Here is a 14,965-nt window from a genome sequence, read left to right as displayed (position 1 = left end):
GAAAAGAACAACTCAACTTCCTGTGAAGCATACAGCAGCTGATAAGTGCTGAAAGGATTAAGATTTTTTAAATAAAATCTGTTTGACCTTCTGGAGCCAGTTGACATGAAAAAAAAAAATTGTTTTCCACTGGAGTACCCCTTTAAAACTATGGGATCCTGAAAAAAACTTGTTTGTCCAGCAGCAGATATACACCTGGAAAACAATGTTTTATGAATCACATATCAGAAGAGAACATTGGTATACATCACCTACTCCTCATTTCATGTTTAAAACGTGCAGGCAATGAATACCAATTAGGTTACAATTTTATATCTGGATTAACAGGTCTTCTCTGACTATTGCTCCCTATCTATCTATTTACCAAATCATCTATGCTTCTTCTTTTCAGTATTCCATTAGTCCATACATGTGATGAAGAGGATGCTACAGGGGAGCTGATCAAACACTTGAGATCCAAGGTCCTATTCTGACCAATGGCAACATCTGTATGAAGTTTGTATGGTCTGTCTATGCAGATCAGCTTGTTGGCAACTCAAACAGACCCTTTTACAAATATAATCTGAGGAAAAAATATTTTTTCACAAAGGGTGGGGTTTTTTGAAAAAAAAAATAACATTAGATGATACTTACCTGCCCACTGTTCTGATGGCTTAACCACGCCCCCATCTTGGCTTCTCCCTGCTTCCTATGAAAAAGAATACCTTACAGGACAAGTTTGTACATACCATAGAGGCAGACCATGAAGCTGCTATGAGGTCCTTTTTGGCTATGTTCACATGTCAGAAATTCTACTTGGAATGCTGCATTAGAAATTCTGCATTAATTTATAGCCAATTAACTTCAATGGAATTCCTGCAGCAGAAATTCTACTGTGAATGAGACAGCAGAATCCCATTTAAGTGTATTGGCTATAAATGTATGCAGAATTTTCATGCAGAACTCCATGCAGTAATTCTGATGTGTGAACATAGCCTTAGGCCGCATTGACAAGTTAGAAATTCCACCTATCTTCTTGAATTCTGCATCTGCATTGGTTCGGGGTAGAATTCTACAGTTTTTAAACACATACGGAACTGGTGTGAAATGCTTCCAGAGTCCGTGCTTAAATTTCCCACATAAATTCTGCATGGATAATCTAAAAAAGATGTGAACATGCATTCCGTGCAAATTCTGCCCAAATTCAGCAGAAGGTCTTTAAAGGGATTCCACAGCCAAAGTCTGGAAAAATATAAGAGCAGACTCATATTTTACCAGGCTGTGGAAAACAGAATTTCAGCAGAGGAATTCCGCATGCGGAAATTATGCTGTGTGAATGTCGTTGCGTAATCCCATCACAGTTAATGGGTAATAAATTTAGGCATTCACACAATGAAAATTTCGCCTATCCCCATCAATTCTGAATCTGCATTTGTACTGATGAGGATTTGACGCAGAATTGATGCGGAATTTGTGCTGCAGAATCCAGATGTTGAAAAGATGGAATACATGTGGAATTCTGCACAAATTCCGCATGCATTTTGCATGATTTCTGGAATTTCCGCACCAATTCTGCACAAGTTTATTCCCCATTGACTTCAATAGAATTTTCCGCATCAAACATTCTGCAGCAAAAATTCTGCTGTGTGATTGACCTTGCAGAATCTCATTAGAAAAAATGGGCAATAATTTTACGCGGAATTCTGTTTGGAAAAATCATACGGAATTCCGAGTGGAATATCATCAGTGTGAACGTGGCCTTAAAGAAGATCCAGCCCCAGTTGGTGTTGGTCCCATTGCTTTTTCTGTCAGTAAAACACTCTGCATAACTACTCTCTCTGGTTTTCTACCTTTTTTTTATTTTTTTATTCATGGATGGGGAAATCAACCAATGAATCAAGAAATCAAATGAAAATAAAAACCAGACCTTTCTGTCCTGGGGGCAAATCAGACACCATAATAGGGGGACCCTTTTTAAATATTTACTCTGGGGGTACCCTTTCTCCTACATTTGCCACTGCTACAGTAAATACCTGTTTACCCAATTACTGGGGGCCACAGTGAACCCCCTCCCCCTTAGCCAGTGATTAGGTGAGCTGCCAGTTCCTGTAGGGTTAGCATTTCATTGGTAGCAGAAAGCAAACTAAAGCATTGTGAACCAGAAGCTGCAGGAATGACAGTGGTAGGGAATCAAGGCAGGTGAGTATGTTTTCTTTTTTTTTTTTTTTTTTTTTTTGCCAAAAACACTGACTGGTATAAGTGAATGCAGTCTGAGCCCTGAGCTGCAGAATACATTTGGCTATATTACTAAAAGAGCATACACAATAAATCATAATAATTATACAATTATCATTGTGCTCTTTTAAAATCAAAGCTCACTGAAAATCATCATGATACATTTCTTTCTAACAAATATGCCACTGATTCAATGTATTCAGCTAACCGTCTTCAATGTTTGACTTCAATCCTTCTTACTGTGCACGGTAAACGACAAAGAATAAGCCACACGTATTTAGCTGAAGGAAACATATTTATTTTACAAGTGCACAACCTGCTTCAACGTAAACAGGGCCCTATTAAAAATAAAATACATGATATCATTCAACGTCAAAAAAAAAAAATCATGACTGAACATGTAAACAGTGATAATGCATAGCCTGCTCTCAGTTTAGAATTGTGGCAATATTGGGATTTTAAATAAATAATAATTATAAAAAAAAAAAAATAGAGAGAGAGATTTTTTTATTTTATGTTTTTAGAAATGAACTAATAATTTGATTCAAATTTATAAATTCAGTGCATTTTTGTGTAGACAATAAATCAATAATGTGTTCAAGATTAAAACATTGTGTTCCTATTTTACTATTTCTGAAGAGAAACAAAAAAAATTAAAAAATATCCTGAACGTTATCTAATGCACAAAATCAAACGTCATGCACCTTGACTCCAATTCTCTTTTCTGTCCATGCAACATAGTTGAATATCTATTTGGAAAACATAATATATCTTCAACATTTTGATTAAATAGCAGGCACGGATACCTGTTGTGTAGACACAGCCTTTCCAAAATGTCTCCTTATCTACGATACTTACATATGCCATACGTTAGGGGAGAAAAAAAGAGGGACTTTTACAAATGAGACATTTCTTATAAAAATTGTCACCTTAATTCCACAGATTTTTGTTTTTTTCTTAGAAAAGAAGCCACAACATTTATATAACATCATACACAAAAAAAATGGAATTAAGAGAAAATTACGTGGGTGGATGGTGGAATCCGTAATGATAGATTCCACTACCTGGGGTTGACAATACTTTTCTGTGTCTACATGAATGGACTAACACTATGACCAAGATACTACAAATATACTGTATATAAAAAAATGATATAGCATGTTATAAGTTACAGGAACACTGTTTACTTGAGCCTGAGGGGTCACCTCAGAGTTGACCTGATTTTGGCAATGAGATCCAGTTTTTGGGAAACCGGACCAGTTCGGGAAGCTGTGTTAACAAATAAAAGTGTTGCACTTCGTCAAATGAATACATGTAATCAAGCTTATATATAAAACTGTAAGCCAATAAACAACAGGTTTAATGTTTTTGTATGCTTGCCCCCTATAAAACATATAAGCAGTAAAATTTTCTTTATAGAGCAAAAGTGGTCTTTTATTCTTGGTTGGAAAGCAAAATTCTTATTAGCATTCAGTTCTGTGAAGTGTTTCTCGTTCCACAAAGCATATGTGATATAACCAGAGAGCAGCATATGTCCTCTCATTGGCTTATTCCACTGTATGTTTTGCTGGCTATCCCGGTGCCTTCTCAAATGCAAAAAGCACATTCTAGAATGATGGAATCCATTGAAAACCAGGAGATCTAATGGTTGACGTGAGTGACCTATGCAAGTTCAGTACTTGTCCTGAAAAACTTGAATATTTGAATGAAAGACTGCTAGTAAGAATTCAACAGCATCCAGAGGTAAGGTTCCATTACTGTGTATACCGTAGCCTTGATCTTGCCTGCAGCAGGCTACGTTGACTCGTGCTGACTCATAGATTTACCACCATTTAGTACTCCTGAAACACTTCTACTTTTGGTTGGTGTGCCGCTTCCAGATCTGGAAAATTCTGTGAGATCATGAAGAGAAGGTTCTTTGTACATGGCCACTAAAAGAAAAAAAAATGTATAGAAAATTAAAATGTTTCAAAGAAACTACTTTAAGTTCAGTGTCAAAACATCATGTGACTAAGGGCGCCATCACATATGTCCAGCGTTCCGGCTCAGTCCTGAGTCTGATCACAACTGATGGCAAGATATGGCAGTTGTGTATGGTCCGGCAACCAGTTTTTGTTTGCAGGTTGGACAGGTAAACGTTACAAGGTGCTACAATCCAGCAATCCAACGTCATAATTGAGGTGCTGGATGAATCTAAACAGTCCCATTCAAATGAATGGGCTCAGTTTAATCATCAGTTTCTCTGCAGTGCTTTTCTACAATGCCAGGGGGAAACTGAGCCAGATCACAGGACATATGTGACTGCACCCTTACAGTATTTAATAGATAAAACATATTATACCAAATTAATACAGTGGTTTTCTTATATGAAAAAAGACTGCTAGACACATGTGTATATTTGTTTATTTAAGTCCTAATCAGTTAACCTAGATTGCCTTCATGTTTTCTTATACATGTCCACCTTCTACACCTTCTCCCTGCCTTAATCCTAAAGCTGTTTGTAGTAGACCAGCTCACCTGCTCTGCTGTTTCACTTGGATTTCATGGATCAACTGTATATGCTTTTTATAGTCCAGTCTTTAAACAGCATAAAGAGCTAGCAGTGTAAGTTAGGTCTGTCTGTGTTTCAAGCATATAGAATGCTCTTGAGAATTCCTGGAGACAGAGGGTTCTATACCACAAGTACTCAACTATTTTTAGGTCTGCTTATCCAGGTCGCCATCCGTTGAAGGTCCGAACTGAATGCTAAGACTTAGGCTGCTTTCACACTATAATTCATCTGTTTTAAAGCTCAGTTTCATGTTCCGTTATGAACTTCCGTTAGAAAATCCCATACGTCCGTTAGAAAATCCCATTTTAGTCTATGGGATTTTTCCATTATCCGTTTTAATCCGTTATAGACCGTTCTTAATAACGGACGTTATTTTGTGACAGGAGAATGAACGGAAGAAATAGTGCATGCACTAATTCTCCCGTTACTATCTTCCTTCACAAAATAACGTCCGTTATTAATAACGGTCTATAACGGATTAAAACGGATAATGGAAAAATCCCATAGACTAAAATGGGATTTTCTAACGGACATATGGGATTTTCTAACGGAGGTTTAATGGTCGATTTTCAGGGTTTTCATAACGGAACATCAAACGGATCTTTAAAACGGATGAATTTTATAGTGTGAAAGCAGCCTTAGTTCACACATTGCCCCATATTTAATACTGCCACACACTGTGCCCATGAATAGAATACTACCACACATACTGTGAGCCTGGTATAATACTATCACACACTATGCCCTGAGTTTAATACTGCCACATACTGTGTCCCCAAATATAATACTGCCATATGCCCTGATTATAATTATACTGCTGTGTCCCTTAACCCTTTGAGGATTTAGTATTTTTTTTTCCATTTTTGCACTTTTGTTTTTTCCTCCTCCCCTTATAATAGCCATAACACTTTCAATTTTCAAGATACAGAATCATATAAGGGCTTGTTTATTGCGCCTCCAATTGTACTTTTTAATGGAATCAATCATTTCATGTCAAAATCCACCTCAAAACTGGAGATACTGAAAAAAAAAAAGGCACTGTGTATCTTTTGGTGGCTATCGGCTCTACGAAGTGCACTTTTTGGTAAAAATGACATCTTATCTTTATTCTGTAGGTCCATATGATTACAACTATACACAATTTAAATAGTTTTAATTTAGTTTTACTACTTTAAAAAAATAATACCTTTTTTATATGAAAATTTGTATGCTTAAAATTATCTTCTTTTGACCCCTATATAATTTTTATTTTTCTGTATACAGAGATGTATGATGGCTCTTTTTTGCAGCACGATCTATATTTTGTATTGGTACAATTGTTGTTTTGATGGCTTTTTATTATTTTATTTCTGGCATGTGAAGTGATCAAAAATGCGCATTTTTGGACTGGTATTTTTTACGTGTACGCCATTGACCGTTCAATTTAATTGATGTTATATTTTAATAGTTCGGAAATTTACACACATGGTTATACCACATATGTTTATGTTTATTTTTGTTTACATTTTTTTTATTTATAAAATGTGAAAAGGGGGATAATTCAATATTTTCTTAGGGAGGAGGCTTATTTACATTTATTACCTTTTTTAAAAAATGTTTGCATTGCATACACCGTTCAATGCTGTGCCATTGCACAGAATCGATCGGTATAATCAGCACCCCATTGCTCCAGATTGCTGAGGCTTCCTGGAGCATTGCAGCACCAATTGGACAGCAAGGAGGCAGGTATGGGCCCTCCCACCATACTCTAAGGTGTTCTAGACGGTACTTCTGATCAGCCCGATCACCTAGCCGGCCAGCTAATTATCAGGATTTAGACGCTTAAAGGGGTACTCCCCCCCTAGACATCTTATCCCCTATCCAAAGGATAGGGGATAAGATGTCAGATTGCGGGGGTCCCGCCGTTGGGGACCCTTGAGATCTCGGCTGCAGCACCCACCTGTTGCGGCTTCTGGAAACACTGGAGGCTTCGGCTACCGACCACGGTGATGTGAGATCGTGAAGTCACGACTCTGCCCCCATGTGACATCACGCCCCGCCCCTCAATGCAAGTCTATGGAAGGGGGCGTGACCGCCCATCACCATGGTCGTGAGGCGTTAGGATGAGAGCCTCCAGCGCTGCTGCAGCCGAGATCCCAGAGGTCGCCAGTGGCAGCACACCAGCAATCTGACATCTTATCCCCTATCCTTTGGATAGGGGATAAGATGTCTAGGGGTGGAGTACCCCTTTAAAGGAGTAATGCATGTCCGGCATTGACCGTGGGTCCTGGCTGCTGTGATCATTTTCTGTAACTATATAACTGGAGATCTACAGGTGGGGAAAGATGACTGTTCACCAGATAATTCTCTCCTATTCTAGGTCCCTCACTAATCTGCTGTTCAGGCCTTTGCTAGTCAGGCCTGGCTGAAGTAGAATAATGCAGGCATCGCCTATTGCATCTGCATCATAGAGGAAGCATTACCTGGGTCCCAGCAGCTTTTTAAAAAACTATCTCAGAGTTAATGTCAGTGTTCCGGAACCTGTCAGCATAAAACAGGTGACAGGTTCCCTTTAACAATCTTCTTATTAATATTACAGACTCTAAGAGACAATTCTTAATTATCCCTTATGATCAATTTTGCTTGTTCTTCTTGCTTGGTTCTTCTAACCTGCAGTGGTTATTATTGATTATAACCCCATTTTCTATAGCTCATATTGTTTAATAATGGGAATGTCAAATAGGGAAATATGAAGCAGTTGCGTTCTTTTTATCTTACATGAGTTTATATATACAAAGATTTTTTATTTTTTTATTTTATTTGGCTGATTTTACATCTGCATTGTCAATTCTGTTTTACTATTCCATTTATAGCAGCAGAAAAATGAAACTGAAGGAGTGCCAGATTCATTGCTCAACAAAAGCCAGTCATACCCAGTGGGTTTTATTGACTTGGGGTCCAACATGGTGTCCTTTATTTTGATGGGAAGAATAGCCCTGCATGCATACACTGTTGTTTGCATGTGAGTTTACAATGCAGATAGGAAATCTAACAAATAGTTATACATAAGGGATTGTGTGAATGCCTAAAACTTAGCCTAGTTTCACATTGCCGTTTGCATTCGGCCCCTTCATCTCTCAAGCCAAACGGACTCTGAAATGGGTCAAATGCAAACTGCTTTTGCCAGGTCCCAACGGACCCCATTCACTTGACGGAACCAGCAACAGAGCACCACATAACGCAGCCGAAAGGTAGTGTAAACAAACCCTTAAACAAACAAAACAAAACAATATGTTAGGGCTCATTCACACTGCCATTGGGCTCCATTATGTGGAGCTCTGTTGGCAGGTCTGTCAGAATTCCTCTAAAATTACTGGATCACTGAAAGACACCATGCAAGGGAATACGGTCCGTCAGAACCTGGCTGTAGCCGTTTGTCTTTGACCCGTTTCAGGATCCATTTGGCTCAAGAAATAAAGAGCTGAACAGACCTGAACTGGTCGGATGCAAAGGGCAATGTGAACCTAGCCTTAGAGTTATCAGGAATTCTAGTGTTTTACCTTTTAGAGGCTTTGGCAGAAAATGTGCTGCAGGCTTGTTTTTCTTTACATGGTTTCCTTTCATAACTTCCCCCTCTTTGTTGAGACCCAAAAACCAGCTCCTTCCCGACTGCTGCTGTCTGTAGATCATCGATGAATATGTCACATAATAGTTTTCAAAAACCGACTCTTTAAATTTGCATTCAGGTGTAAAATGTTCCTGTAAAGAAAGGATATATCTTGAATAATTCAGCCATTAAAGTATAATCATGCACACATGCTTATAAAGGAACATTATAAGGACAGTGAGTCTCTATTTTTACTTGAATAATTGCAAAGGAATATTAAATAAGAGGCCTGATACATTATTCATCCACAGCAGATCATTCCCTATGCTGGACTTCTTTTGTGCTCTACCACAGAAGTGCTGAAATTAGGTTTGTGCAGGACTGAATTACAGGGACTGCATGAGGGGCATTTGTGCCGGGCCGTCCACTGCTCAGTTACCACCAGTTATTCCAGAGCCACCAAGAGGGTTTTCCCCAACCTAGATATGGTTCCTGGCCCACATTGGAATTATAAATATCACTGACAGAGAAGAGGTCCCACATAAAATTTAACTTTTATTAGGTATATGTTAAAATATATAGAATCCACAGTGATACAAAAAACTAAAAGTCACTGCATTCGATAACATGCAAATTGCAAGAACAAGTAACAAAGTGTTGTCTGTGGTTACATTAAACCAAATACATGTAGGTGGCACCCATTCAGGTAGCTAATACTGTCCCCTTGATGTCAAGAGACACACCTCCCCTGTAACAGAATCCTATAAAAAAAATGTACAATTCTGACGCTTTTCCCCCTAGAAATATATAGGGTTCATCAGGGGATTCAAACAGGAAGGGTTTAGGATAAATATTCTTGCATTGGTAATAATAAAAGAAACAAAGCAGATGCTGTGTGCAACATGTCCAAATCGGTCCATAATTGGACCACTCACTCAGGTCCCTATCGGTGATATAGATGAGTATCCCTATTGATAAGGTCCCCCTTGTGGTCCCTGTAGGAGCCATGGCAACAGCAGCCACGTCTCCTACAGCCACTTTATGTGCCAGCTTTTTCCTGGCTTCAATAACATCATCAGCCATGATTTGTATATAATATGATGTTATAAGAACAACAGATGTAGTAGTAATAGTAGTTACTAGAGCTGCATGAACTAGAGCCAGGGAATAGAAAGGTCATCTGTTTTCCATAAAATGGAAAATTACAGTGCATTTGTTCAGCAAAGCCCATTTGGTATCAATAAGGTAATACAGATTGATAATTCCTAAGGACACATTCCCCTTTAAAGGGTACCTCTCATCAAATAAACTTTTGATATATTTTAGATTAATGAATGTTGAATAACTTTCCCATAGCATGTTAATGAAAAATATGCTTCTTTCTATTGTATTTTTCCCGATCAGTCCTGTCAGCAAGCATTTCTGACTCATGCTGGAGTCCTAAACACTCAGAGCTGCCAGCCTGCTTTGTTCACAGCCAAACAGGCTGTGAACAAAGCAGGCTGGCAGCCCTGAGTGTTCTCCTTTGTGAACAAAGCAGACTGGCAGCTCTTAGTGTTTAGGACTCCAGCATGAGTCTGAAATGCTTGCTGCCAGGACTGGTAGGGAGACCCCTAGTGGTCATTTCTTCAAAGTGGAAAATTAAATAGAAAGAAGCATATTTTTTAATAACATGCAATTGTAAAGTTATTCTGCATACATTAATCTATAATATATCAAAAGTTTTTTTGATGAGAGGTACCCTTTAAGGGATATATTCACACTTAGTGTATGCATCATAGATAAGGGAAATCCGAAGGTAAAACCTGTAAGTTTTAATATTAATTTTATTCTTCTTTCACTCATTGGACGCAGCAATGAAATCTTCAGCTTTAAAATCCAGAGCATTGGTTATAGATTTTATGCAGAGAAATTATTTTATAACCTTCTCGTTTTCTTTGCATGAAATTTGCCATATACACTACCTATGAACGCACCCTTAGGTGGATTTCACACATAGCATTTTGCACCAGAATTTGAAGTCTGTAATGAAATATACTTAATATAAAGCCTTGTTGTTCTGACATTTTTGCAGTGCTTCTGTTTTTTTTTGTTTTTTTAAATTGTTTTTCATACTTTGAGTACAGTAACTTTTCTGTCATTTCACCCATATGCTTCTCTATGGCAGTGTTTCCAAACCATTGAGCCATCAACTGTTGAAAAGCTACAACTCCCAGCATGCACCAAAATGTCATCCAAAAATAGGAAAAAGTGAGAATTAAAGAAAAATAAGTAGATAACTAATATAGATAAAGCAAGTTCTTACATATAAAAGTAAGAAAAAGCTGCTGGGAGCTGTAAATCACTGTCTATGTCAGTGTTTCCCAAGCAGGGAGCCTCCAGCTGTTGCAAAACTACAACTCCCAGCATGCCCGGACAGCCAAAGGCTGTCCGAGCATGCTGGGAGTTGTAGTTTCGCAACCGCTGTGGGCACCCTGCTTGGGAAACACTGGTCTATGTAGAGGAGAGGATCTTCCTCGGGGTCCTGTACAGTACAGGCAATGTCCTAAAAAAGTAACATGGAGCCACCCTCCCTGTACTGTAGGGGGCGCTACCAGACACCAGTCAGTGCATACACTTCAGTAATACAGGTAAAGTGTACAGAACATGTAATACCTCCCTGTACTGTAGGGGGTGCTACCAGACATCAGTCAGTGCATATGCTTCAGTAATACAGGGGTTTTACCAGTAAATTGCCCATTCTGATTGGTCAGTTCTCTCGGTTATTGACAAGTTTCACAGATCTGGACTGTCCGTAACATTGTATGTTGAGTCTGGTTTCAACTTACAATGGTCCAGAAAAGACCATTGCATGTTGAAACTATTGTATGTTGAGGCCATTGTAAGTTGAGGGATCACTGTATAAGCTATTTAAATGTACAGCTGTGTGCTGAGATGATATAGCTGACAAGTGCAATGCTTTAGCACAGGGAAAAAAATCTACTTTTAAAATAACCCCACCAAAAAACAGAGTAAAAAATTCTGCCTTCAGTCAAAAACACTTGTGCAGTTATCAATATAGATATAGATAAAAGATATAGTGAAGGATAGCCAGACTAAGGCCCTGTGGCTATCCTTCCCTGTATCTATTATGTATAGCTATATGAATAAATACACAATTGTTTTTGATTGGAGGCACTTTATTAGTCATATATTACCTTGTTTTATGATGTTTCTTTTCTAGTGAGATTATCTTTTTATCTCACTTCTCCTTTCTCTCCCCTTTTTTCCTTTATCTAAACCTCCACCATAATATTAAATCCTTGTGATCTTCCAATCTTCCAATTTTCTTTTACATTTGGAATTAAAATATCCCCCCCCCCCCCAAGAGGTGTGCACACCGGGGCCGCTGCTAACTGGCCCGGCTAGTAACACTTTCCATTGGCCGGAGGAGCCATGTCAGAGCATGATGACCAACCCTGCGACACCCTGGGCCGTTGCTACGGCCTGCTACGGCCGCCTGCTACGGCTTGCTATGGCCACCTAAGACGACGCCGGTCTCTGCCCAGAATACAAATACAGAATACAAACTACAAGGTCAGGAAAAAAAGAAAGAATACAGACTATAGCTGGAACTTTGGAACAACTTTTTTTTTTTTTTTTTACTTAAAGTATTGAAGTTAAACAAATTATTTAGCACCAAAGTAATCATAGAACATCTATAGCCGCTCCTACATCTCCCACTGTCACATACAAATTCCATCAGATCTGAAAGAAAAGGAATAGAAAATAATAACTCTCCTTCCAGTAGATGAGCTTGACTGTTACACTATGAATTGTCTACCGCATTGTATATATGTGTCGGTAAGATGATAGCACTACACACAAAGACATATTAATACGCTAACACACACCTCTAGAATTAAACCAATGCATTTGGTGATTTTTTTTTTGGTTCAACTTAAATGTAAACCTCTAAACTGCAAGGTCACAGAGCTAACCCTGCCTACAGCTCTGTAAAATAATATTTGCCTATCTGCAAAAGTGTGAAAATGTGAATAGTCACAAGTAGTGTTGCTCACGAATATTCGCAATTCGAATATTATTCGCGAATATCGCATATTCGCGAATTCGCGAATTTCGCGAATATAGCGCTATATATTCGTAATTACGAATATTCTTTTTTTTTTTTTTTTTTTTTTTTTTCACAGTACACATCACAGTGATCACCCCTCTCTGCTTCCAGCTTGTGTGGTGTAAAGAAGGCTCTAATACTACTGTGTGAGACCGCCGGGCGAATATTCGCATATGCTAATTTTCGCATATGCGAATTTTGTATATGCTAATATTCACACATGCTAATTTTCGCATACGCGAATATTCGCATATGCGAAAATAAAACGAGAATATAACGAATATGCGAATATTCGCGAATATATGACGAATATTCGTCCATATATTCGCGAATATTCGCGAATTCGAATGTGGCCTATGCCGCTCAACACTAGTCACAAGTTTGTTTATCTCTACTGGGCTCTATCGGGAGAATTGTCTATTTTGTTGTTTGTATAGAACCAGTCCCCATAGGCGAGTGGCAGTATTAATTTGAAGGTTTAGGCCCTAGTGCAAAATCTCTATCTGGACTACATACCATAAAAAAACTGGGCCTCCTCAGACAGCATGTCTGGGCGCAACTACCGCTACACCTTCTTTAGTTTAGCCCATGGTGGATGGATTGTTGTGCACTGTATCATGGTGGATTGTATACATCAGTGGTTAACAACTTAGAATGCCATTTACTTGCTTACAATGTAAAGGAACTATATAATAGATAGTGAGATTATGTTATTATGTATAATATGTATAATAATATATTAAAGGGAACACTTAAACAACACAATGTAACTCCAAGTCAATCACACTTCTGTGAAATCACACTGTCCACTCAGGAAGCAACACTGATTGACAATCAATTTCACATGCTGTTGTGCAAAGGGAACAGACAACAGGTGGGAATTATAGGCAATTAGCAAGACACCCTTAATAAAGGAGTGGTTCTGCAGGTGGTGACCACAGACCACTTCTCAGTTTCTATGCTTCCTGGCTGATGTTTTGCTCACTTTTGAATGCTGGCAGTGCTTTCACTCTAGTGGTAGCATGAGATGGAGTCTACAACCCACACAAGTGGCTCAGGTAGTGCAGCTCATCCAGGATGGCACATCAATGTGAGCTGTGGCAAGAAGGTTTGCTGTGTTTGTCAGCGTAGTGTCCAGAGCATGGAGGCACTACCAGGAGACAGGCCAGTCCATCAGGAGACATGGAGGAGGCAGTAGGAGGGCAACAACCCAGCAGCAGGACCGCTACATCGCGACTGGCACCCTGTGCTCTTCACAGATGAAAACAGGTTCACACTGAGCACATGTGACAGACATGACAGAGTCTGGAGACGCCGTGCAGAACGTTCTGCTGCCTGCAACATCCTCCAGCATGAGCAGTTTGTCGGTGGATCAGTAATGGTGTGGGGTGGCATTTCTTTGGGGGGCCGCACAGCCCCCCATGTGCTTGCCAGAGGTAGCTTGACTGCCATTAGGTACTGAGATGAGATCCTCAGACCCCTTGTGAGACCATATGCTGGTGCGGTTGGCCCTGGATTCCTCCTAATGCAAGACAATGCTATACCTCATGTGGCTGGAGTCTGTCAGCAGGTCCTACAAGAGGAAGGCATTGATGCTATGGACTGTCCCGCCCGTTCTCCAGACCTGAATCCGATTGAGCACATCTGGGACATGATGTCTTGCTCCATCCACCAACGCTAAGTTGCACCACAGACTATCCAGGAGTTGGTGGATGCTTTAGTCCAGGTCTGGGTGGACATCCCTCAGAAGACCATCCGCCACCTCATCAGGAGCATGCCCAGGCGTTGTAGGGAGGTCACACGGGCACTTGGAGAACACACACACACTACTGAGCCTCATTTTGACTGGTTTTAAGGACATTACATCAAAGTTGGATTAGCCTGCAGTGTGGTTTTCCACTTTGATTTTGAGTGTGACTCCATATCCAGACCTCCATGGGTTGATAAATTTGATTTCCATTGATCATTTTTGTGTGATTTTGTTGTCAGCACATTCAACTATGTAAAGATGAAAATATTTCATACAATTAGTTCATTCATTCAGATCTAGAATGTGTTATCTTGGTGTTCCCTTTATTTTTTGAGCAGTGTATACATATGAAGACAGACATGTTTATATCATTCATAGCCCTCTCCTTATCGCTCTCCCATATAGTTGCTTTATATTAGAAAAATACTTTCTTTACAGGTGGTCATCTATAGCAGCACTCTCAGAGACTACTGGGAAAAATTAAGATATCTCAAGAGGGACCAGCAGTTAGAACGTCATCGGCTGAAACAGATAGGAAAACACACTAAACCCTTTTATCTATTTATTTATTTGGTTGCTGAGGTTTCTAACAGCGAGCGGCTTGAACTGCTGAAATCTTCACCCCAGGAGTAGTTATTGCTAGAAACCCTCTAATCACACACTACGCAGGTCCGCGCTATGTGTTTTCCATTAACGTTGGCAGGAAATCCCTTTCTTTGTAGTGTTCTATCAGACATCTACTACAAGCCC

At 39.3% G+C, this 14,965-nt stretch overlaps 1 protein-coding gene across 6 annotated transcripts in view; it reads right to left on the bottom strand.

Moving 5' to 3' along the window:
* Positions 1-2,508: 2,508 nt before the first annotated feature.
* The window catches only part of FGF13 (fibroblast growth factor 13), a 389,098-nt gene continuing 376,641 nt past the window's right edge, over positions 2,509-14,965 (bottom strand). For all 6 annotated transcript variants that reach the window (XM_056538615.1, XM_056538620.1, XM_056538616.1 and 3 more), the window contains 2 exons: positions 8,305-8,503; positions 2,509-4,145 (listed from right to left, as the gene is read on the bottom strand). In XM_056538615.1, coding sequence (XP_056394590.1) covers positions 4,009-4,145; positions 8,305-8,503 — 336 coding nt within the window. In that variant the 3' untranslated portion in view covers positions 2,509-4,008. The remainder of the gene's footprint in view (positions 4,146-8,304; positions 8,504-14,965) is intronic.

Source organism: Hyla sarda, chromosome 9, assembly GCF_029499605.1.
Source record: "Hyla sarda isolate aHylSar1 chromosome 9, aHylSar1.hap1, whole genome shotgun sequence".
NCBI lineage: Eukaryota > Metazoa > Chordata > Amphibia > Anura > Hylidae > Hyla > Hyla sarda.
This window is presented reverse-complemented; position numbering and strand designations above follow the sequence as displayed.